Source organism: Vipera ursinii (genome assembly GCF_947247035.1).
Source record: "Vipera ursinii genome assembly, chromosome: Z".
NCBI classification, from domain to species: domain Eukaryota; kingdom Metazoa; phylum Chordata; class Lepidosauria; order Squamata; family Viperidae; genus Vipera; species Vipera ursinii.
Window position 1 is genome coordinate 91209648 of NC_139517.1, and position 23004 is coordinate 91232651.

Sequence of the window (23004 nt, forward strand, 5' to 3'; positions counted from 1 at the left end):
CGTATCGGGACAATTTTGCCATTGCCAGCAATGGGGTGGGCACGGCTTCTGTGTGACACATCTGGCCCACGGGCCGGCAGTTTGACACCCCTGGCTTAATAGTATCTCTAGACATAATGTAAGAATTCCCTTTACTAATGACAGGCCAGGAAATTAAACCTCTGACTTTGAAACATTCAGGCTATTAGGTTTTCTGTCCAATTCGTGTCTTTTTGTTTGTTTCCATGGTTTTTCTTTCAGCCATCTTTTTTCTTTCTTTCTTTTTTCTTTTTGTCTTATTCATCTTTAATTCTAGAGCAACCAGATAATACTAATGACACTACTGAGTCGGGCAACTTTGTTATACCCGAGATTAGTGTCACAAATGTGGCTGGAGAAAGAACCAGGAATGGGGAAAAAAACAGAATACCAGGAGACAGTGATCAACATATTCAGGGTGTACAGGAAATTCCTACAGAACCTAGAGTTGACAGCAAAAGCTTGCCAGAGATCAGGAGGCAAAAATCTGTAAGAAAAATTATGGAGGATGGATTAAGCTCACCTGGCAGAATGCAATTTTAGCAGAGCACTTTGTAGCTACATTCAAAAGGTATAAATTGAAAGGGTCATGGCTGCATGTTTGAGGATTTTAGTATTCAGTAAATAGACATTTGCATGTACTATTAGACAAACACAACTGCATGCTCTGCACATAGAGCTGATCTCTGTGCTCCACATATTACAGCATGCTGACAACAAATAGATTTATCTTAGCTTGGGAAACCACACTGAGAGATTCAAATTGCATTAATGCTTAACTTGGACTTTTCAGTTCTGAGTCATTCCAGCATTTTTATTTTACACATTTGAAATAACCCTGTCTTTCAAGTGTATATAAACAATATCAATTTATTTTAATATTTTCTCATTTGTTACATTATATGCTCCAGTGTGTTAGGTTTCCAGTTTCATCACCAAAAATTTAGTTCTTTAGTACAGAATGTGACCATTCAGCTCTTACAGTATAAAACACTACTGGATTTGCTAAAAATGTGAGCACCTGCAGGTGATGCCCTATTGGCTGGTCTGCTGTTCTGATTATCTATTTCTGTGATTATTTTGCTGTCTGTAGTACGTAGATACCTTGATTATACCCGGGTTTATTCCTCTTTCTAGCTGTTATAGATCTAACCTCTTCTGAATCTTGCATGAATAACAGGTGCTTTAAAAAAATCACACAATGAGATTGTAAGCATGCTTTTTGTTTCTTTATATTGTATTGTAATAAATTACATTCATATAATAGATGAGCTTCTTGCCTGCTCTTAAATCTTTTGTTTTGTGCTTGAATAGAAAGATCTATCAAGAACCAATGAAATACATAGATTGTTCTGTCTCCATGCAGGTAATGAATTAGGAATTCCAGAAGAAGAAGTATCTGAAGTTGATGAAGGCTTTTACTCTAGAGCTACTTCTACTACAAGTCATTCTATTTCATCAAAAAGTAGCAGCAACACCAGTAATAAGACAGTAATGGGCAAGAGTCAACGAAGGCCTGGAGGAAACAAAATTGGAGGAAAAGAAAAAGATACGAGTGCTGAATCTTACAAAGAACATTTATCTCACAAACAAAGTCAGCGTGCGCTCAGTGAAAATCTAGAACTTCTCTCTTTAAAAAGGCTGACCCTAACTAGCAGCCAATCATTGCCAAAATCAGGGAGTCATAGCTTGGCTAGAACTAGCACTACTCTTTTTAGTAAATCCTTTGAGCAAGTCTGTGGTGGTGTGATCCCAAGTAATCATAATGGCACAGAAACAAATAGGCTTTCAGTGTGCAGTTTGCAAGAAGGGAATCTGATATTTGAAAGTGAAAGAATAGATCTTATGGTTTCAAACAAACAGTCTAATCAGCAGCGACTACCTACTATCAGCATTACTGTTTCAACAGACCAATAATCACTGAACGTTGTGTAGAAGAGAGGTCATTCAATGATGATACTACATTTTAAAATCTTTCAAGCTCTTTTTTAGCCAACTAAATTGCTTCAAGTTACTTTTTTTTAACAATAGTAAAACCTAAATTCTTTCAATGATTAAATGTTAAAATGGAGTAGAATGGATCGTTCACTAAATACTTTACAGTATTGATATTTTAATATGTGGAAAAATTTAGGAATTAATTTGATCAGTAGATAAATTGTGTTGGAAAATGATTCTGTTATATTCCTCTATCAGATCAAATTTTTAATGTGCTATTTTTGGATGTTGAACTTTTATTTCAGTCATTATTAGATGTGGCCTAGAATTGGCTTGCCAATTCCATTCTTAAAAGCAAGAACCTTCTTTCTTAGGCACACGGAAAAAGGTTATAGTTTAAGTAGCCGCTGATATTTGAAAAATAATATTCAGATCTATGTACACAATCTGTTATTGATAAAAAATTAATGTGTCATTATTGTGCCAATACTGAACAATATGTGTTCAAGCCACTATTTTCAAATTGTAACTTTTAAAATAGCTATGGTATTCCAATATACACAAATCTTTTCTGCCTTCAATAACAGCCATGAATATTTTACAGTATACAGCATGTACATATATTATTATTTTCTAATACCATTAAGAAAATAATATTTTTTTTATCTTTCCCACCATCCCAGCCCTAGAGTGTTAATACTTTGTGTTGGCCTATCTTGATTTGATTGATCCAGCTGCCAAAGATATATTTGCTGTTGCTTTTAAACCATCACTAAAATGGGTGTAGTTCAGTGTTTGTATAATTTTATGTGTACAGGCAGTAGTGGTATTGTAAAACAGTGTTTTGGATTTAGAATATACAGTAGGTTTTGGCATAGGTCTAAAATTGAATGCACAAAGAGATCAGCTGGAAGAGGAGAAAGTTATTCATCCATTTGGAATGCGCTACAGTTCTACTTTTATAATGCCAGTGAATTAAAAATGATTAGGCTGATACTTATTTTCTGGCATTAGGGTCTATAACTCAAACTCAGGAAACAATACTGAATCTATTCTCAAGTTGAACAGAGATATTCATCTAAAATAATTTAGCATTTTTAAGTGGAAGAGTAGTGTGGATTAGAAATACTTGTTACTTTCATTAAACTGGTTTTAAAATTGCATCACATTAAATCATAAGCTTTACACTATATGGGAAATAGTCATGACGATAAGAGATGATACAATATTTTGGAAGGAAAAGATTTAGTTTTGTCTTCTAAAAATACAATTTGGCATTTTTATTTTCCCAAATTTGCACCCTCCTCCCCCTGATTTCAGCTAATTAATTAATTAATTTATAACAACTTTACAGGGGATTAAAAATGTATATGAACATTGGCATCACATTCTAGTGCTTCCTACATGTTCCTGAATCTGAATCCTCTTGCAAGAATAACACTTTTTTTATTCCTCCAACCCACTGCTTTTTGCAGTGTTGCTTTTCAACCAAAACACTTTCTAATAAAGATTTTATATTTCTGTTTTTAAGCAAGAAGCAGCTTGATAGACTGTTTTTATATTAATTGTACCATGTAGTTAGAAATTCTATTTGTATTCAAAGAGAGACTTTTCAATTTCCAGAGTCCCAATTTTTTAATAAATAGTAGGAGCTTTTTTTGCAATTGTTTGTAATTGACATTTTTGGGAACTCTTTCCGTTTTCTGACATATCTGAAATTTAAAATGGACAAAACCTAACTAATTTTAATTTAATTTTATGAAATTTCTGGAATGCTTATTATAGCAGTATTAATAGGCTTTATCCTTACACAATTTTGTACGTATTTTATGGTTTACTAGTACTGTATTAAACATTGATTTTGAAGAATTAGTTTCTGTGCAGGAATATACAGCCATTATAGATGAAAACTATATCAATTTATCTTACAGTTCATTATTTAAAATTCCACAAGATGGAATTAAAAGTATTTATAGTACTAAAGTTTTAGGACTCAAGAGAACATTTTTGTTTTAGTATAAAACAACTTTTTTTATACATTCAAATAATTTAGAATTTGCCCAAATGCTACAACAGATGATGGAATAAGAAAACTATAAAGTTAAGTTGCTTGAGTGTCTTTGAACAAGGATATGTGACAGCTATCTATTCTACATGGTAATATAAATGTATGGCACATATGCATAGTTACGGTAATTATATTTATGCATAATCAAAATATGAAATAGAAACCAGAAAATATGAAATAATCTTAATATATACAAAATGCACAGTATATTGATACTAATAAAAATGTTTCCCATAACTTTGGAAAAGCACAATGTATTGAAATATTTTAGCAGAATATTACTGAGGTATTCATATTTTGATTGAGTGCAATATGAATAATTTTTTGTGTTTGACATTCTTGGTTTTCATATTTTAAACTGAAAATGAAGTAGACTTTTCTGTGGTACAGTAATTAAACTTTTGTAAAGATCCATTTCTATTTATTGAATATATAAGTTCTGTGAATTTTTCAATAATTTGTCATTTACAAAGATGAATACCACTTTATAAACTATTAACAGTATAAAATAATAAAATGTGCTACCCACTTTTACACTATACACTTGTGACCATATCCTGTTTTAATTACAAAATGTTTTCTGTATTTTAATAAATGAACTGTTGAGTTCAATTATGTATTTCCATGATAAAGCCACCTCTTTTAACATTGATTTACTTAGTTTGTAAATATTGTTTTCAGTTACTGAAATAGTTTACATTGATGATGATGATGATGATGTAAGTACCTGTCACATTGGATTTTAGCAGTACTGGAATTGCAGGTGGTGGTAGACTAACCCACTTAGTCACAATCCAATAAAAATCAGTCTTCTGTTTTTGTTTGTTTATTTTATCCATAGCTTACAGTTTATTGATTATTTTATTCCTGTCCCTCTTAAGGTGCCAGAACAAAGTATTAACTACAAAGTAAAAACTGGACTACAACCAACTAACCCTATTTTTAAATATTAAATACAAAAAATCAGAACAAAAGCTAATTAAACAAACAGAAAAAATAGGCAAATTGAAATAATTACTCCATAAATTCCTGGTTAAATAGGCATGTCATCAACTCCCTTGTGTAAGTAATTGCATGAGGTAGATTGAATGTCTCTAAGAAAAACAATTCGTAACTGGGACTCTGCCTATTCTTAGCTATCACATTTGGCTAACTATACCAGTAAGACATAAATAGGGCTACTTTTGCTTAGCTGAATCACATGTACAGGTAGTCTTTGACTTATGACCACAATTGAGCCCCAAATTTCTGTTGCTAAGCAAGACTGTTAAGTAAGTTATGCCCCATTTTATGACCTTTCTTGGGACAGTTGCTATTTGAATTACTACAGTTGTTAAGTTAGTAACATGGTTGATAAGGGAATCTGGCTTCCCCATTAAGTATGCTTATCACAAGTTCGCAAAAGGTGATCACATGACCCTAAGATACTGAAATTATTATAACTGCCAAGGTCCAAATTTTGATCAGAGGGCAATGGTAATTCTTCAGCAGTTATAAGTTATATTTTTAGTGCTCTTGTAATTTAACAGCCACTAATGATTATAAGTTGAGGACTACCTGTATTGGGGAAGGTGACCTTTTAAATAGCTGGGTCTAAAAATGTTTTTTATTTCATCCATCAATTATATAATAAATACAGAATCCAATAATTACTCATTACTTAACAGAAAGGTCAAAAGAAAAGTCTGAGCTATTATGTTAATTTACTGGATGCATTTAATACAAAAGGAAATGAAAATTGAAGAACCTGCTTTTATCTGAACTGTTTTTTCCAGAAGTTTAAAATATTAATATATTGCTTCTATTAATATATGTTGCATAAAGTAATACTTGTAATACTGCTTCTCCTTTGATAAAATCTCAGAGGAATAATAAAATTATCCTCCCCATTCAAATTTATACATATAATAACTTGCATTTTTAAATTTTTTTTTACTTTTATCACAGGTTTTGAGTATAGGAACACATACACATAAACCCATCTTGAAATTTTTTGCAATTATGAATTTATGGGGCTCTTTGTAATCAGTTTAATTCAATTCTGCACTCCAGTGGTCCCTCCAAAAGTTTTCTTAGTGATATACAGAATTATATTTCTATTAAGGCGATAAGCTGACCAACATTACATTCTAAAACATATTTGGTGTATACAGTATTACAGTTAGAAGATGTTAAAACTGTTTGCATTCCTATGCTGGCTTCCGGTTTGCATGCGCGGTGCTTCCGGACATGCAGGAACAGTTCACTTCCTGCTGTCCTTTCTTTTTTGGAGGACCCTGAAAAGGGTCAAAAATTGCCTTGGAGGGGCGACTACCGAGAGGAGGCCTTCTCTGTGATTGCGGAAGGGTGGAAGCCCTCCGCTTGAATCCGGGACAACTCCTTTGGCCTGAAGAAGAAGAGACTGGCCATAAAGATGGCCGATCATTAAGCCGCTCCCTGCCGAAAGCCAAAAACACTACCTAGCACTAAGAAGCAATCTGGAGGACCTGAGTGAGACTTTACCTTTCTTACTCCCTTAACTATTTTCCTGTGAGACTTTCCTGAAAATTTCCCCACTTTTTGAAAAAACGGTGAATATCTACTCTGGGAACAAATCTTAAAGCCTTAAAGAAATTCAAGTAATTCAGCAAAGAAATTAAGTAATTTTATCTGTATTTACTAAAAAGCTCCTATTTTTTGGTGGGAATCTACTACCCTATTTCCTCTCTAAGCTGTGAATTAAACAAAATTGGACTAATGCTACAGAAGTTTTATATTAATTTGGAAAAAAAATTTACATTGCATCTTATATGCTATTGATGACATCTTGTGGTGAAACTTGGTACAGCAAGTAAACTTTTCTCCTGTTGTGAGAGCTGACTGACTAACAGAGCTGTCCTTGACATTACTTTTAAAGATAAGTGTGGGAACACCTGGTACTGAAAACAACTCTTGGAGGTGGATAATCCTTGACTATTATTAAAATAGCCTCCATGGAAGATTTAGCTGCAAACAACAACGAAAAGGATGAATATATCCCACCACTCGATTATAAACTGATACTGGACATGATTTTGACAATGACAGAACAAATTAAAGCCAAATTGCAAGAAAAATCTGACAACTTAAAGCCACCAAATCAAATTCTGACCTTAAATGAGGAAATAATAATCCAAGAGCAAATAGAAGTGGAAACTAACACTAAAATAGGAGATTTCAAAGAACAACAAATGTAACCTACAGAAGAAAGTTCAAATTTCAATGTCAACTACAAAACTTACAACTCAAAAAGCAATAGCACCTGAGGAAAGCAATATTAAGAGTGAAGACATTAAAGGCCTTCAAATATACTTTATTGAGAATTCAACTAATCAAATGACAACCATCACACCAGCTACTACTTTCTACCTAATCCAGATGGAATTGGAAAAAGAAAAAGATGTGCTTGATTTAATGATAACTATATTACATCAATCATCAAAAACTGAATTATAAAAGCAAAACTTCAATGGTTACAAAGGGGACACTTTCTTTGCAAAACTGACATTTGGATACTCTCCTTGGATTCCAAAAAAGGGCATAGGAAGAAAGGGAAATAAAGACGCCAAAAGGGAAGCCTGATTGGCACAAAAAGAAGGCAAGAGTTAGATTTAAAAAACTGAACTTGTTTCTTTTTTGGGATTCCTAAAGATAGACTATAAAAATACCTTTCAATGGATTAAGGGGAATCTCTAAAAAAATATAACTGACTTTACATTTAGCTTTTAGATCTGTAAGGGAAAACAAAAGTAAGCTTTTAGATTTTAATTCTGAACTATATTATAGAATTTGGAATGATATATCGAAAGATAGTATTTTAACGATGTATGGTTAAGACCATAGAATATATTAGTTGTTACTTTTGAACTATATTATAGAATCTAGAATTTTATATACAAAAGATAGTATTTTAATAATTGTTGAGACAAAAATATCTTTCTAATTGGTGATTTGTTAAGATGAAAACTAGATTTTAATGGTAAAACAATGTTTTGTAATGAACAATACGTTTTGTAGGCAAGAGAATTATTCTTTATTTATTGAAAGAGGGAATTGTGGGTTACCCAAAAATTAAGCTTGCTTTTGTACATTATAGGCTATTCTAGACTATTCTATTGCAATTAGATAAAATTTAAAAACAGGATATTGATATGTATTAGTGACTATTTTGACTATGTGATAATTAAGGGTATCAGACAGGGAATCCCTGTTGATGCAATCTGAACTATTTACAACTTGTTATTTGTTATTTTGACTACCCAACCACCGTATTGCTTCATAAATACATGTATATGTAAATATTAAAAAATCAATAAAACTTGTATAAAACTGTTTGCATTCCTATGTAGCAAGATTTTGAAATATTATAATTTAACTAGCTAATAGTAACTGATGAACATTCAAAATTCTCAGCTGCAGTAAATATAAAAAGTCTACACACCTATTAAAATGCCAAGGCTTTGAGATGTAAAAAACCAGACCAAGATAAATCACTTTTTCCTTCTTTCTAAACAAAGATGTGACTGTTCAGAATTTAACCAATCACATTCAAAATGATGTTTAGTAGTAGTTAATACACACCTGACTTCAATTAGTAACATCATATAAAGTTCAGCTGTTCTAGTAAGATTTTTCTGATGTTTACTTAGTACGCTGGCTTGGTTGCAAGACAGCGAAACACTGGTGAAGCAGGCACAGCAGTGCGTGCATTTTTTGCATTTTTTATGTTGCATAAGAAAAGTACATCTTCCTTGCCTGTCCTTATCACTTTTTATAGAGGGACGATCGAGAGCATCCTGTCATATTGTATTACAGTCTGGTTTGGAAGTATTACTGCTTCAGACAGGTGGTGCAGAGACTGGTGAGGATGGCAGAAAAGATTATTGGCAGTTCACTCCCTTTATCTAGGACATAGCATATAAGAGTTGCGTGAGCAAGGTCTGTAATATTGTCTGAGATGCTACACATTGTCTTCACAACCTGTTTTTCTTGTTACCTTCTGGGAGGAGTGTCGGAGTAAGTCAAAAACTCCCTATCAGAGGGCGATGAACCATGGTTCATTTGATGCATGATGAACATCAGGTAAAAATAAAGAAACCCCAAAGCATATATTCTACTATAAAACTTTTAATTACCAAAAACTTATAAAAGCAAAGAAAGACTCATGACTACATGTCTATCTCACCAGACAGCACAAAGAGAAAGAGAGAAGTTTAAAAAAAAGACTACAGGAGGCTGTTGTCACATGTAGTACACAACTAGTACTTGTCACAAATTCTTGCAGCTCCTTTAATGTCACTGTAAGCTTCTTGGCAATCACTTGGACCAGTTTTCTTGTTTTGTTTTTTTCATGAATTTTGGAGAACATTCAATTCTTGTTAATATCACATACTTTATATACAAAGATTATATATTACACAATTTAAAAGAATTTAAAGATAGCTATAATTGTCAGACAATAGACAATGTTATTTAGCAATAATTAGCGCTGGCTCTTCGGCTTTGAAACAGAGATGAGCACCGGCACCTAGAGTTGGAAAACGACTAGCACGCATGTGCGGGGGAACCTTTACCTTTACCTTTTTTAGAATTAGAAAAACAAAGTTTTGTTAAATTCAGGAAACAGAAAATATGAGAAAAAAAGCTAAAACTATCTCTGTCCTTATTTCTTAGGTTATAAGAGAGATGAAAGGGAAAACTTTCAGGCTTTGAAGATTCTGTTATATAGCCAATAGCAATAAAATATAGTTCTAGTCAAAGTTGTCAAATCAACCAAGGAGCTCTTGCAATGAACAAGTTACTGCCTGACAAAGTCCCACTGTTTCTGTCCAGTGCTCCCCATGGGACTTTCCTACTCAAAGGGCTGACAGGCATATTCCCATAGGGATCTCAATAAAATTTGCATTATTTCTTTTTTTAGGTTTTTTCCCCCTTCTACATTAGCTGTTTACCTATGAAGTATGCAATTTCTCTTAAAAGAGAAACATTTTGAAAATGCCAACTGGGGGATCTTCAGCCACTCATTCTCACTTAGTTTAATTTACTTCATAGAGTGGTCGTTGTAAGGAAAATACAAGGAGGGAGAATATTGTGTGTGTTTGCTGCCTTATTTATAAAAATAATAAAGACGGTATAAATGAACAAACCAAAATTCATGAATATTCAAAATTTGCTAAAGGAATAGTGATTTTAGTAACACTTCTAATTTTATAGTTAAATAAAAGGTACAGACAAAGTCCAGGGAAGGAAAGAAGATGCTTATTTTTTATGTCTTTATTAAAACTAAAGTTTCAATCTTTTGCTTTTGTTGTTCATTTGTGTTAGTTTTGGTGTTTGCATTTTAGGGGAGGTGAACATTTAAGATTACACTAAAGGGATATTTATGCATATGGTTCCCCCCCCCCAATCACGGTGCTGACATTGATGCCTATTTGGTAAGCTAGTTTTTCTGAGAAGTCTGAGGATGTGGATGTTGTGTGGAAGTGTTTGGTGTCTCCTGTCAATTTGGTGGGTGGCCAGCAATGTTTGTCCTATTTACCTGGCCAGCAGGAGAAACAGAAAAGCAGCAGCAGTCAAAGTGGTGGCAGACTGGCAGAAGAACAAGTAGTGGAAGGGGACATGTAGATTTCTATCAATGTCTCCCTAAGTGCCAAAAGAACAAGACTGCATCAGGCAGTAGCATCTCCACTGGAGAGGCTCCTTGTTGAATTGGTGGCAGGCAGCAGAATTCAGAGGTGCTGTGGATCAAGCTGCCTTTGCTCCAGCTGATGGGTGATATGGAATGACTCCAGAAAACATAGCAGAAAGGCAGAATGAGTGGCAACACACTGGCACTTAGCCCATATTCTCCATTTATTCTGTGCTACTAGAGAGAATGACAAGCTGGGCAGAACAGGATGAGGACATGGCAGTGGCTACAAGGTCCTGGCTATTGGAGTCTCCAGTGAGTGGAGGGCTCAGGACAGGACACCCAGGGGGAGGGCCTTCTCTGTGGGTGTGCCTGCCCTCTGGAACCAGCTGCCCGCGGAGCTTAGGACCGCCCCTGACCTTCGTTCATTTCGCCGGGACCTGAAGACCTGGCTCTTCGAGCTCTCCGGCCCAGGCTGAGAGTTTTTAATTGGGGTTTTTATATTTTTTCAGGGATTAAATTTAATTCTTTTTAATTGTTTTTAAATTTTGTATTAATGTTTTAAGTACCCTGTAAACCGCCCTGAGTCCTTCGGAAAAGGGCGGTATATAAATCCAATAAAATAAAATAAAATAAAATAAAATAAAATAAAATAAAATAAAATAAAATAATAAAATAAAATAAAATAAAATAATAAAATAAAATAAAATAAAATAAAATAATAAAATAAAATAAAATAATAAAATAAAATAATAAAATAAAATAAATAATAAAATAAAATAAATAATAAAATAAAATAAAATAATAAAATAATAAATAAATATGTTTATTACATACCTGATGGACACTGTGGTTTCTGATGGAACTTGAGGTTTTTCACAAAGCTCTGGCACACAATTTGATTGATGCTCTCATTACTCCTTGGAATGAAAAGGCAATGGGTTGCTGGACCAAATTTTGCCTGTGGGGACTCTGTGCACATGGATCTTGCAGAGAGATGGACTACTCCGAGAGATGAAGTGGCACCAGAGATGCCTAGAGCACTGATGGAGGAAGAAAATGAAGTTGACTGAGCAAATGGTAAGAGTCTATATTAGGACTTAATTTGTGGCCATAAGGGTGGCAACGTTCATTTACTTCTCTACTCTTATTGCATCTGCAGATAGTATCCAGTGGCTTTGTTTTGTTTTCGGTAATCAGATTCCTCTGGGTGAGGAGCTGCGGCAGCTCTTGCAGGGCTACAGTGAGGATAATTCTCAGTAACTGTCAGATAATCACTTGACCTCACTCAAAAGTTTGACTCTGGCTGGGCAGATCCTTGGAAGTGACACTTATATCTGAGCACTATTATTTGGGAAAAGTTTGAGCCAGTTGATCCCAAGGAAATGGACAGAGTTCTCGTGAACAAGACTGAAAAGGTGACTCTCAGGATGCTTTAATCAAACTTGAGGTGCGTGGGTCCAGAACGCAATTCCCTCATGTTTGGTTAAGGCATTCTGGGAGATGGAACAACCCTTTTCTGTCTGGGTTCAGACCAGGTATAACACTGAAATGATATTGTTCATGCTTGCTGAATACCTTTGGAAGTCTCGAAATGGGGTGATGCAATTGTGCTGGCTATCCTTTATCCTTGATCTTTTAGCAGCTTTTGATATTATCAATCTTGGTATCCTTCTGAACTGACTCCAGAGGTTGGAAGTGGGAGGCACCATTTTGTGGTGGTTCTCCTCCTTTCTCTGTGACTGCTTCCAGTTGGTATTGATGGGCAAGGAAGGATTGAACCCTATGTCCCTGGAATGTTGGGTTCCTCAGGACTTTAATCTCTCCTCTTATACATGAAATTGCTGTGTGAGGTTATCCAACAGTACAGGGTGTGATATGATCAGTACCCTGATGATACCAAGTTAGGCATTTCTATCTCTGGCTGGGCAGGTGATACTACTGCAGTCTACCCAAGTGCCTGGAAGCAATAAAGGGTCTGGATAGAGATGAACCAACTTTGGATCAACTCTGGCAAGATGGAGTGGCTCTGGGGTTTTGACCCCCAGGGTCTGGTGATTTTGTCATCTTTGACTCTGGTAGGGTTGCCCTCTTGAGGACAAAACTGGCAGTTCTTCTGGATTATCAATTCCTGTTTAATGAGCAGTCACACTGTAGTCATTTAGTCAATTTTGATTCCTGCAATGCACTTTCTAAGGGGCTTAAAGACCACTTGAAAGGTATAAGTGATCCAGAATGCAGCAGTATTGGATCTTCACTGGTTTGCCCATGTTATACTTCTGTTGTGTGAATTGCACTGATTCCCACTTTTCTTCAGGGTGGATGCATGGAGGGGAGAGGAAATTATTCAGCAGGCTGCAGGAACAGAAATCCCTATAAAAGGTTCCTCCTTCCCCTTTGGGCACAGAGGACAAATCCTTCATGAATTTATGTTTTATGACAGTTGGAAGTGATTTATCTGCTGTAAAACACTCTTTCCCAGATTTGAATGTAACTTTGAATGATCAAATGACCAATTGATATTCAAGGACTACCTGTATTCTTGTAAATATCATGGGATTTTTAAAAATAAATTATGTATCTGTCTACAGATGAAAAATCAGAGATGACTTTAGCAGCTTACATTAAACTAATAAGATAACAAAAATCTGGATAACCACATTCAGGTTTTTGTAACTATTATTGCTGTCTAGATTTTTGCAGTCCAGATGCTTTAGTCTTAATCTATGCATCTGTGGCTGAAGTTATTCTATTTGCTGAAGCTTGTTGAGTTACATGAGAGCTTCAGGTATGCCCTCTGGGCATTAGTGCAAATTGCTCTACAAAAAATAAAATGTTTTATTTAGACATTCAGATAATATTCTAGAAACATTCTATTATGACATACTTTTATTTAGGAACAATATCCAGGCTGTCAGTTTTTGGGACTTTATTTTATTTTATTACAAGCAATGAATGAATTTTGCACAAATGAAACATTCTAAGTAAGCTTTGACATTCAGGATAAATTAATACTGTATACTGCATAAACCTAATTATTGCTTTAAATTAAAGGAAACAATTGTTTCTGTATCCATAAAGTATTAATCTATTTACCTTACTGCCTATGAAACCATATTCAAAATTCTGAAACAAATTCAATTTTCTTTAAGAGCCATATCATACAAGTGCACTTGTTATTTCCTTCTTTGAAAAATATGGCTTATTAAAAAATAAATAACTTGATTTTTAATGGCATGCATTTTTAAATTGTATAGTCAATAGTAAAGGTTTGCTTGTAGATATCCTATAAATTGTGGACCAGACAATTTATTCTGAGTCAGGGACAACAACTCACTCTTCAGCAAGCCAGCAAAAAATGATCTTGTTAGCAGTGTTCACTGAACAAGGCAATTTTTTTCTTGAAAATCTATATAGCTTTTTTTAAAGGTAGGATTATATGTCAAGACTGTAAATTTGAAGAAATAAACTACCATCTTTCCCATCTTTAACCTGCAATCCAATGGCTGCAGCAGGGCAAGTATGAAGTCCTTGCCTAATGACGGTATAATCCTCTTGTAACAATGCAACCAGGCTCACTAGAACTGCTGTTGCTAAGTGATGCCATCATATGATGTTTTGCTTAATGACCAATTTGCTGAGTAGTAGATATTGTAGTACCAATTAAAATCATTAAGTGAGCATGATGTGTATTGATTTTAATAATAACACCTTTAATACCTTTAAAACATAATATTTTTCAACTGTACTAAATAAACTGTATATAACATATTTAGCATGTTTTTTTAATTTTTACCAAAGCTATGCAGCTGAAGTTTCGAGAAAGCAAATTACTAACAAATAAGTACATTTACACTAAACATAGATATAAATATACATCTACTTCAGCTAACATTCTGGCCTCAGAAAATCCTTTAAGCCATCATATATGGTGCACACTATTCTACAAAAATAGTTCTTTCAGTTTACTAATTTCATCTTTGGCCAGATATTCCATTTATAGCAATATAGAATAAAAATACTGAATATATTTCAAATATAAATATTTACGTAATATACCTTTGTCTGAAGTGATACATTATGTCATAAATCTTTTATTTTCATTATAGAATCTACAGGAAAATAAAACAAAGAAAGTTGAAGGTCAACATTAATGCATGATAGCAAGTTTATGATGCTTAAGAATTCAATTTATTAAACTGATCTTTTCTTAACAAAATTTCAGATTTTTGTGCAAGAATTGATTTCAAGAAACAATTGCTATTTTATTACTATAATAAAACTGTAACAGAGTCATTATGAATTGTATTTCTTTATGCACTTTTACACAAACTTAAAAAGGTAAAGGTAAAGGTTCCCCCGCACATGCATGCTAGTCGTTTCCGACTCTAGGGGCTGGTGCTCATCTCCGTTTCAAAGCCGAAGAGCCAGCGCTTGTCCGAGGACGTCTCCGTGGTCATGTGGCTGGCATGACTAGATGCCAAAGGCACATGGAATGCTGTTACCTTCCCACGGTAGTGGTCCCTATTTTTCTACTTGCATTTTTTACATGCTTTCGAACTGCTAGGTTGGCAGAAGCTGGGATGAATAACAGGCGCTCACTCTGCTACGCGGCACTCGGGATTCGACCCGCCAAACTGTTATACAAGTAGCCCAAAATAGTAAACCAATCATCCTGAAGCATACCTTGCTTTTAGCAAATGCCAAAAATTAAGCTATGACTATCAGACAGTAAACAATTTGACATTTGTAGATATACATTATCATGGAACAAGCCAGATTAATACCACTGTCTTTCTTCCTTTCTTTTTTCCCCTTCTTCTCTTCTGTTTTCAAATTAGCATGCAATTTATGCTGCTAACCATTCATGTTAGAATGTATTGAAACTGTGCACACCAGGACTATTGTGCTGTAAATAATACCTTTCTGCTGTAGTTAAATGTTATTCTTCCAGCGCAAGGCAATCTTTTTGGTAGTTTGCTTGTTCTTTGTGGGTTAGACCTTTTTCTTGCGCTACAGCTGTCATGTGGGAGGCTGTCTGAAAAGCTTCCAAATTAACCAAGCTCTAGAAGTGAATTATACAGCATGCATTAATAGAGAGACAAAGTATTCCGTCTGTGCATGTAGGATTTATATGTTTTATGGATCCTTCAATCTTTTAAGTTATTCGTTAATTTAAACACAGTTGTTCAAATGTGAATCACTCCTCCAATCTTGTGTTTAATTGGTATTCAGTGGAATGGGCCACCAATTTATTGTCTCAAAATAGATAGCAAGTTACACAAGTCTCATACTGCAGTATCTGATTGTTACCCTATTTCCTAGGCTACATCATTAAGTACACTTTCAACGTAGAAGATACTTAATTATTATTTAATTTATAATTATGCACCCAAAATTATCTGTGGTTTCCTATTCCATGGAAGAAAGTGAAAAGTTTATCAAGCCATCCTTGTTGGGAAAGAAATAGACAAGGAACTAACAGACAGCTTTACATCATCACTCTCTGCTTCTTCTAGTATCTCCTCTTTTCACTGAGCAAAACCTACACAAGAAAAAAAAATGGAATAGTCTCTGTATATTTTTTAAGTTTGTGTTTTTCTTTTATTTGATACTCAGATTATGGTTGAAGTGCAATGTGATTTGATTAAATGCTGTCAAGTCAGTGATTTCAAGGATTATCTGCTTCCAATTGCGCCCTTCTGGCATGTCAACAGCTGCCTCTGTGAAGGGAACGTTTCATGCAAAAACGGGCATGATAAAGGACCAAAATGGCAGGGACCTAACAGAGGCAGAAGAGATTAAGAAGATGTGGCAAAATTACACAGAAGAACTATACAAGAATGAGCTTAATGTCCCTGATAATCACGATGAGTTGGTCACTGACCTCGAGCCAGACATCCTAGAATGTGAAGTGAAGTGGGCCTTAGAAAAGCTGAGCAACAACAAAGCTAGTGGAGGTGACAGTATTCCAGCTGAGCTATTCAAAATCTTAAAAGACGATGCAGTAAAAGTGCTACACTCAATTTGCCAGCAAATTTGGAAAACTCAACAGTGGCCACAGGATTGGAAAAGATCAGTTTACATTCCAATACCAAAGAAAGGCAGTGCCAAAGAATGTTCAAACTATCGCACCATTGCACTCATTTCTCATGCTAGTAAAGTTATGCTTAAAATTCTGCAAGCTAGACTCCAGCAGTATGTGGATCGAGAACTACCAGAAGTACAGGCAGGATTTCGAAGAGGCAGAGGAACTAGAGATCAAATTGCCAACATACGCTGGATCATGGAGAAAGCTAGAGAGTTCCAGAAAAACATCTACTTCTGCTTCATTGACTATGCTAAAGCCTTTGATTGTGTGGATCATAACAAACTGTGGCAAGTCCTTAAAGAGATGGGCATACCAGACCATCTTATTTCTTGAGAAACCTATATGCGGGTCAAGAAGCAACAGTGAGAACTGGACACGGAACCACCGATTGGTTCAAAATTGGGAAAGGAGTCTGGCAAGGCTGTATACTGTCGCCTTGCCTATTTAACTTATATGCAGAGCACATCATGAGAAAGGCAGGGATAGATGAATCAAACGTTGGAATTAAGATTGCCAGAAGAAACATCAACAACCTAAGATATGCAGATGATACCACTCTAATGGCAGAAAATGAAGAGGAACTAAAGAGCCTCTTGTTGCGAGTGAAGAAGGAGAGTGCTAAAGTTGGGTTGAAACTAAACATTAAGAAAACCAAGATCATGGCATCTGGCCCTCTCAATTCCTGGCAAATAGATGGGGAAGAAATGGAGGTAGTGACAGATTTTATTTTCCTGGGCTCCAAGATCACTGCAGATGGGGACTGAAGCCAAGAAATTAAAAGACGCTTGCTCCTTGGGAGGAAAGCCATGGCAAATCTAGACAGCACACTAAAAAGCAGAGACATCACCCTGTCAACAAAAGTGCGTATAGTCAAGGCTATGGTCTTCCCAGTTGCAATGTATGGCAGTGAAAGCTGGACCATAAGAAAGGCTGAGCGCCAAAGAATTGAGGCCTTTGAACTATGGTGCTGGAGAAGACTCCTGCGAGTCCCTTGGACTGCAAGGCAATCAAACCGGTCAGTCCTAGAGGAGATCAACCCTGACTGCTCTTTAGAAGGCCAGATCCTGAAATTGAAACTCAAATACTTTGGCCACCTAATGAGAAGGAAGGACTCACTGGAGAAGAGCCTAATGCTGGGAAAGATTGAGGGCAATAGAAGAAGGGGACGACAGAGAATGAGGTGGCTGGATGGAGTCACTGAAGCAGTAGGCGTGAGCTTAAATGGACTCCAGAAGATGGTAGAGGACAGGAAGGCCTGGAGGAACATTGTCCATAGGGTCGCGATGGGTCGGACACGACTTCGCAACTAACAACAACAAAGCTTGCTGCTGCTTGTCATCGTCTTCTTCTCTTTCCTTCCACTTTTTCTGGCATTATAGACTGGAGACTTTGCATAAGGGGCACATTACGTCTCATATGATGTCAGTATATTATAATTTGAGTCTGAACAGTTAGGCCTTGAGTGAGAAATTTAAGTTGTTTTATGATTCATTTGTTTATTTTTCTGCTTATCTATATCTCAAATGTTTTCTCCACTCAAAAATTTAAAAGCATCAATACTTTTTCTATATTACTCTTTGAGAATCCAGCTTTTACATCCAGAAGGTAACCATATAGCTTGCTAATGCATCCATATATTTATTTAATTTCTGTTAGAAAAGTACTAGGAAGTAACCAAAAAAAGGCCATTCTTTCTGCACCAGCTGTGAATCACTTTAAGAATTCAAATCACAAGGAATAAATAGTAAAAAGACAAAAGAGATGCAATATAAATGATAAATGATAACTTCCCGCCACTATAATTAAGTGTCAAATATGTAGACATAACCAATTATTTTCTCACATGATCTAATATGGTTGGAACTACGGGCTTTTCCCTGCTGCCAAGTTAAAATTTAGCTTACTGTTACAACTAAAACTATTTTTATTTATTAGATTTTCAAAAACTTTGGTGTAGTGGTTAAGTTGTTGCCAGTGGTGGGATTCAAATATGTGAACAACTGGTTCTCTGTGTGGATGCCACTTCCAGAAGTCCATTCTGGGCCTGGGTAACAAAAAATTAGCTACCGGTTCTGCCAAAGTAGTGCAAATGGCTGAATCCCACCACTGGGTGTTGGCGTAGAAACCACAACACTGTGAGTTCAGGCATCCCTCAGGCATGAAAGCCAGCTGGATCACTCTGGGTCAGCCAATCTCTCTCGGCCCAACCCACCTCAGAGGGTTCTTGTTGTGGGGAAAAAGGAAGCAGAAGTATTAGGGCTCTTTGCCACTTTGAGTTGTACATCAAAAAGGCAGAATAAGAATATAAAGTTAAAGGGCTCTGGGACTTTAAAATTTAAACAGACAGGCAGCTGCATATAACACGCCAAATTAACTATTTTGATAAGAAAGACAAAAAAGTTTGGATAGTGGACGTGGCAGTACCTGGAGACAGCAGAATAGAAGAAAAGGAACTTTAGAAAGTAACAGATTACAAAGCATATAGAAATAGGATGACTATGGTAAGAGAAAACAGGTAATACCAATAGTCATACGTGCATTGGGTGCAATCTTGTTGACGACCACCGACATTGATAAATTCACCATCAGTTAATTGCCAAAGGCAGCTTTACTACAATAGTTTATATACTGTTATGTTATTTCTAACAAGATCAAACATCCTATCCCAGGTCCTTGGGAAGTAAGGACACAAAAATGCCAAATCCATTCTGAACATCTCTTTGTGTGAAAATAATATGCACCATTAAACAACATCATGCCTTATCCCAGCTTCTTGGGAAGGATTTCATAGATGGATAAAAATGCCAAATCCTAACCCTAACCCTAACCCTAAACATATGGCTGATTGTGCGATGAACCATAACAATGGTAAATTGAAATTGAAATTGAAATCTAGTTATGGAAAACACGCTAATAATTTTAGCATAGATACAGCAATGGATTGGCCTTAGAGAAATATGTTGCAGCAGGAATATACAGTAATGGAATTGAAATGCCAAATGGCCAACATCAGGTGCTATCAGGATGATGCCTACAAGTATCTGGCCATACAGTTGGATAACATCTAGCATGGACAAGTTAAACTCAATTAGTAAAGAATACTAACAAAGAGTGAATTGTTAAAGACAAAATTGAATGGTGGAAACACTATCAAAGACATCAATCACCTAGTTCATATCTATGATATGATACCTTGCTGAAATTATTAACTGGACACTTGTACTGAAAACAAGACTATTCTAAACCAATGACTATTCAGTATACATTACATTCCCATAGTGTTATTAATAGATTATATCCGCACTACAGAAATGAAGGCAAAGATTTACTCCAGGTCAACCAAACTGTCAAAGAAGAAAAGCATACATTGGTTGATTATGAAAAAGACAATCAAGAACAATTACTGATGCAAGTTAAAAGCAAAACTTACTGAATATACAGGAAACAAAATATGAATATTGAAATAATGTAATAAATGTAACAAAATCATTAACAAGAATCTTAGCTAGGAAAAGCATTACAGGATTAATTTATACAAAAAGTATAAGGAAAACTAGATGAAGATAAAACTTGGTGATGACTACAACTGGAGAACTAAAAAAAGAAATTAGTTTGATTTTGGCTGCAGAAGAGCAAGCTATTTGAACTAATGCAATCAAGATCAGATTGGAAAAATCATCAAATGATTCAAAGTGCATATTGTGTAAAATAATAGAGGAAACAGTAGATCATATACTTCACTTGTGCAAGAAGATTTCATAAACAGATTCTAAATAACATAATACACCAAACTGATTCCATAGAACATCTATAAAATTGATCATGTGCCAGTAATGGAAAATAGGTGGAAACATATAATTAAGAAAGTTGTCAAAATGAGCAAGTTAAAATATTATGATATTTCTGAATATGAGCTAATAGACCAGGGGTGTCAAACTGCTGGCCCGTGGGCCGGACACGTCATCCAGAAGACGTGCCCACCCCATTGCCAACAATGGCAAAACAGTCCCGATACGTCTCGCGACATCACATGACGTCATGATTTTCACATGTCTGTAATAGACTGACATCTTAGTGTATAAAACAGTGATTTAACTATGGTTGAAAAAAAAACAAAGCATGAATAATTGATGTGGCAATCCCAGGAAATTGAAGACAAATAATTGGAGCATATCATAAAGTATTAAGATCTGAAAATCGAACTTGAAATATTATATGGCATAAGTTTTCTAAACTTAGAAAATCTATTTATTCACAAAATTTTCAGTTATCAATTACAAAAGACCACACTGCTTGCAACTGCACATATATTATGCTGATACATTAGGACAGACATGTCTGTGATTGGCCAATATATGGCCTGTGGGGATTCCCCAGAGACGTTGAGGACTGGCTCCCACTGCCCTGGCCCCATCTAGCCCGGCAGCCCCCAAGGCGTGTGCACAGGAGGCAGTGAGCGTGTGCGGGTCGACTGCATCTGGCAGCAGGGGCCTCTACTTGAGATTCCTAGCCAGCCGCTTCGCCTTTGTGCTGGACAGGCCTGCTGCTCTGGGTGGTGGTAGCAGCCTAATTGACCTCCATAAGCTGCTGGTGGCTGTGGCCTGAGGCAGGACCAAGGTGCATCAGGTGCACGAGGGGAACAGACTCCATGCGCAGGCCAAGAGCAAAATCTGCAAGGGGGCTGAGCAGATAACCAGCAGCAGCCTACTCCAACTGCAAGCAAAAATAGATGGAATGGAGTAGGAGCGTCTGGCAATCTGCATCATGTGCTTCCACACTCCCCTCCCCCTGCTGCTGGAGGGCTGGTATTTGCAGCAGGCCCACAGAGTGGACAGTTGAAGGGCTGGCAGGCTGTGGCTGCTGACAGACACTGTTGGCCCCCATGCGCTTGCTGGCATCCGTGTGTGGGGATCGATGGTGTCAGGCAGCAGCTGCCTCACCTTGCCTTGCCCCACAGGAATGGCACCCCGTCCTGCCCCCTGCCTCTCCTCACCCCACAGGATGAACCTCCTGCCCATTGCCCCACCTGCCAGAGATCCTCTGGATCTCCCACAACCCTCCCCGGTCCCCATAGGCATCTCCCCGATGAGCAACATAGAGGTGGTCATGCCCACCCCAGCCAAGCCCACACAATCAGCTGTGACCACCGCAGCCATGCCCACCCAATGGGTCACGCCCCCCTGAGGGTACCACAATGCTGATGCGTCCTTCAATGAAATTGAGTTTGATACCCCTGCATTAGGATATTCAAGGTTCTTGGGAAGAACTCTGTATGAGATTTGTATGAAGGCCAAAATCAGTTAAAGAACTGACAACTGAGATTTCACAATGTGCATATTTAATAATAACAGTTTAGGAACATCTAACAAAATTATAATAATTCCTTTTGTCTAATTCTTTTTTCTTAAGGAAGACTGGTGATAGATTTTTTTAAAGCCTATGGGATTTTGTTTTTCCAATATAAGTGCTAAGCCAGGCAGTGTTTTTCTAATACAACCCTAAGTCAGGCAAGCCAGCTTGGTGAATGGGTCAGTCTCTCTCAGCCCAACCCACCTCATAAGGTTGTTGTTGTTATAGGTAAAACAGGACAAAGGAGTAGCAGTACGCTTGCTGCCTTGAATTACTTTTAATGTACTAAAGGTGGGTTAATTTTTTGTTGATTATTATTATTATCATCATCATCATTATTATTATTATTAATAATAATAATAATAATGATGATGATGATGATGATGGTGGAATAAAAAAAATCTGATAGTAATAATAATACCCAAATTGGATGCCCTAGAAATGTTCCGATCAACTTTCAAAAAAATGTATTTAGGCTATCATAAACGTCAGTTGCACGTGTTAAATCACGCACAAAGCAGGAAGGGGATCTGTACCCATTGGACGTGACACCAGGAAGTGCTTTGACGACACTTCCTGTAGAGAGGAAACGCGAAATCCCAGCTAGACCGTCACGTGGATTGACGATTAATAACGCGATGTAAGGGGGGGGAGGCGGGGCGGATTTCCATGGCAGCGCGCGACTGTTTACTGCCAGTTACTGTTAAGAGGCAGCGTCACTAATCCCGTAGAATGAGCATATACCAGGAAAGGACTCTTTTTACCTATTGTAACGTTCGTTCCTGATTCATGACTTCAACCGATACTACCGTGACCTTTCTTCCTCACTTTTGTAGGCCAAACTCTTCAGTTTTCTCTGCCTCGATGATGCTTTTTCCTCCCGACAGCCTTCAG

The 23004-nt window shown here is 36.4% G+C and overlaps 1 protein-coding gene and 1 long non-coding RNA gene across 2 annotated transcripts in view; one reads left to right on the forward strand and one right to left on the reverse strand.

Annotated features, from left to right (window-relative positions):
- Window positions 1–4841, forward strand: part of HYCC1 (hyccin PI4KA lipid kinase complex subunit 1) — a 49864-nt gene extending 45023 nt beyond the window's left edge. Inside the window, exon 11 of the mRNA XM_083376354.1 lies at window positions 1385–4841. Coding sequence (XP_083232480.1) covers window positions 1385–1935 — 551 coding nt within the window. The 3' untranslated portion in view covers window positions 1936–4841. The remainder of the gene's footprint in view (window positions 1–1384) is intronic.
- LOC310648488 lies at window positions 1370–22993 on the reverse strand. Its single transcript, XR_014494096.1, has 5 exons — window positions 22875–22993; window positions 15593–15735; window positions 14730–14782; window positions 11508–11713; window positions 1370–1534 (listed from the first exon to the last, which is right to left on the reverse strand). It is a non-coding gene; the product is annotated as an uncharacterized lncRNA (long non-coding RNA).
- Between the last annotated feature and the right edge of the window lie 11 nt (window positions 22994–23004).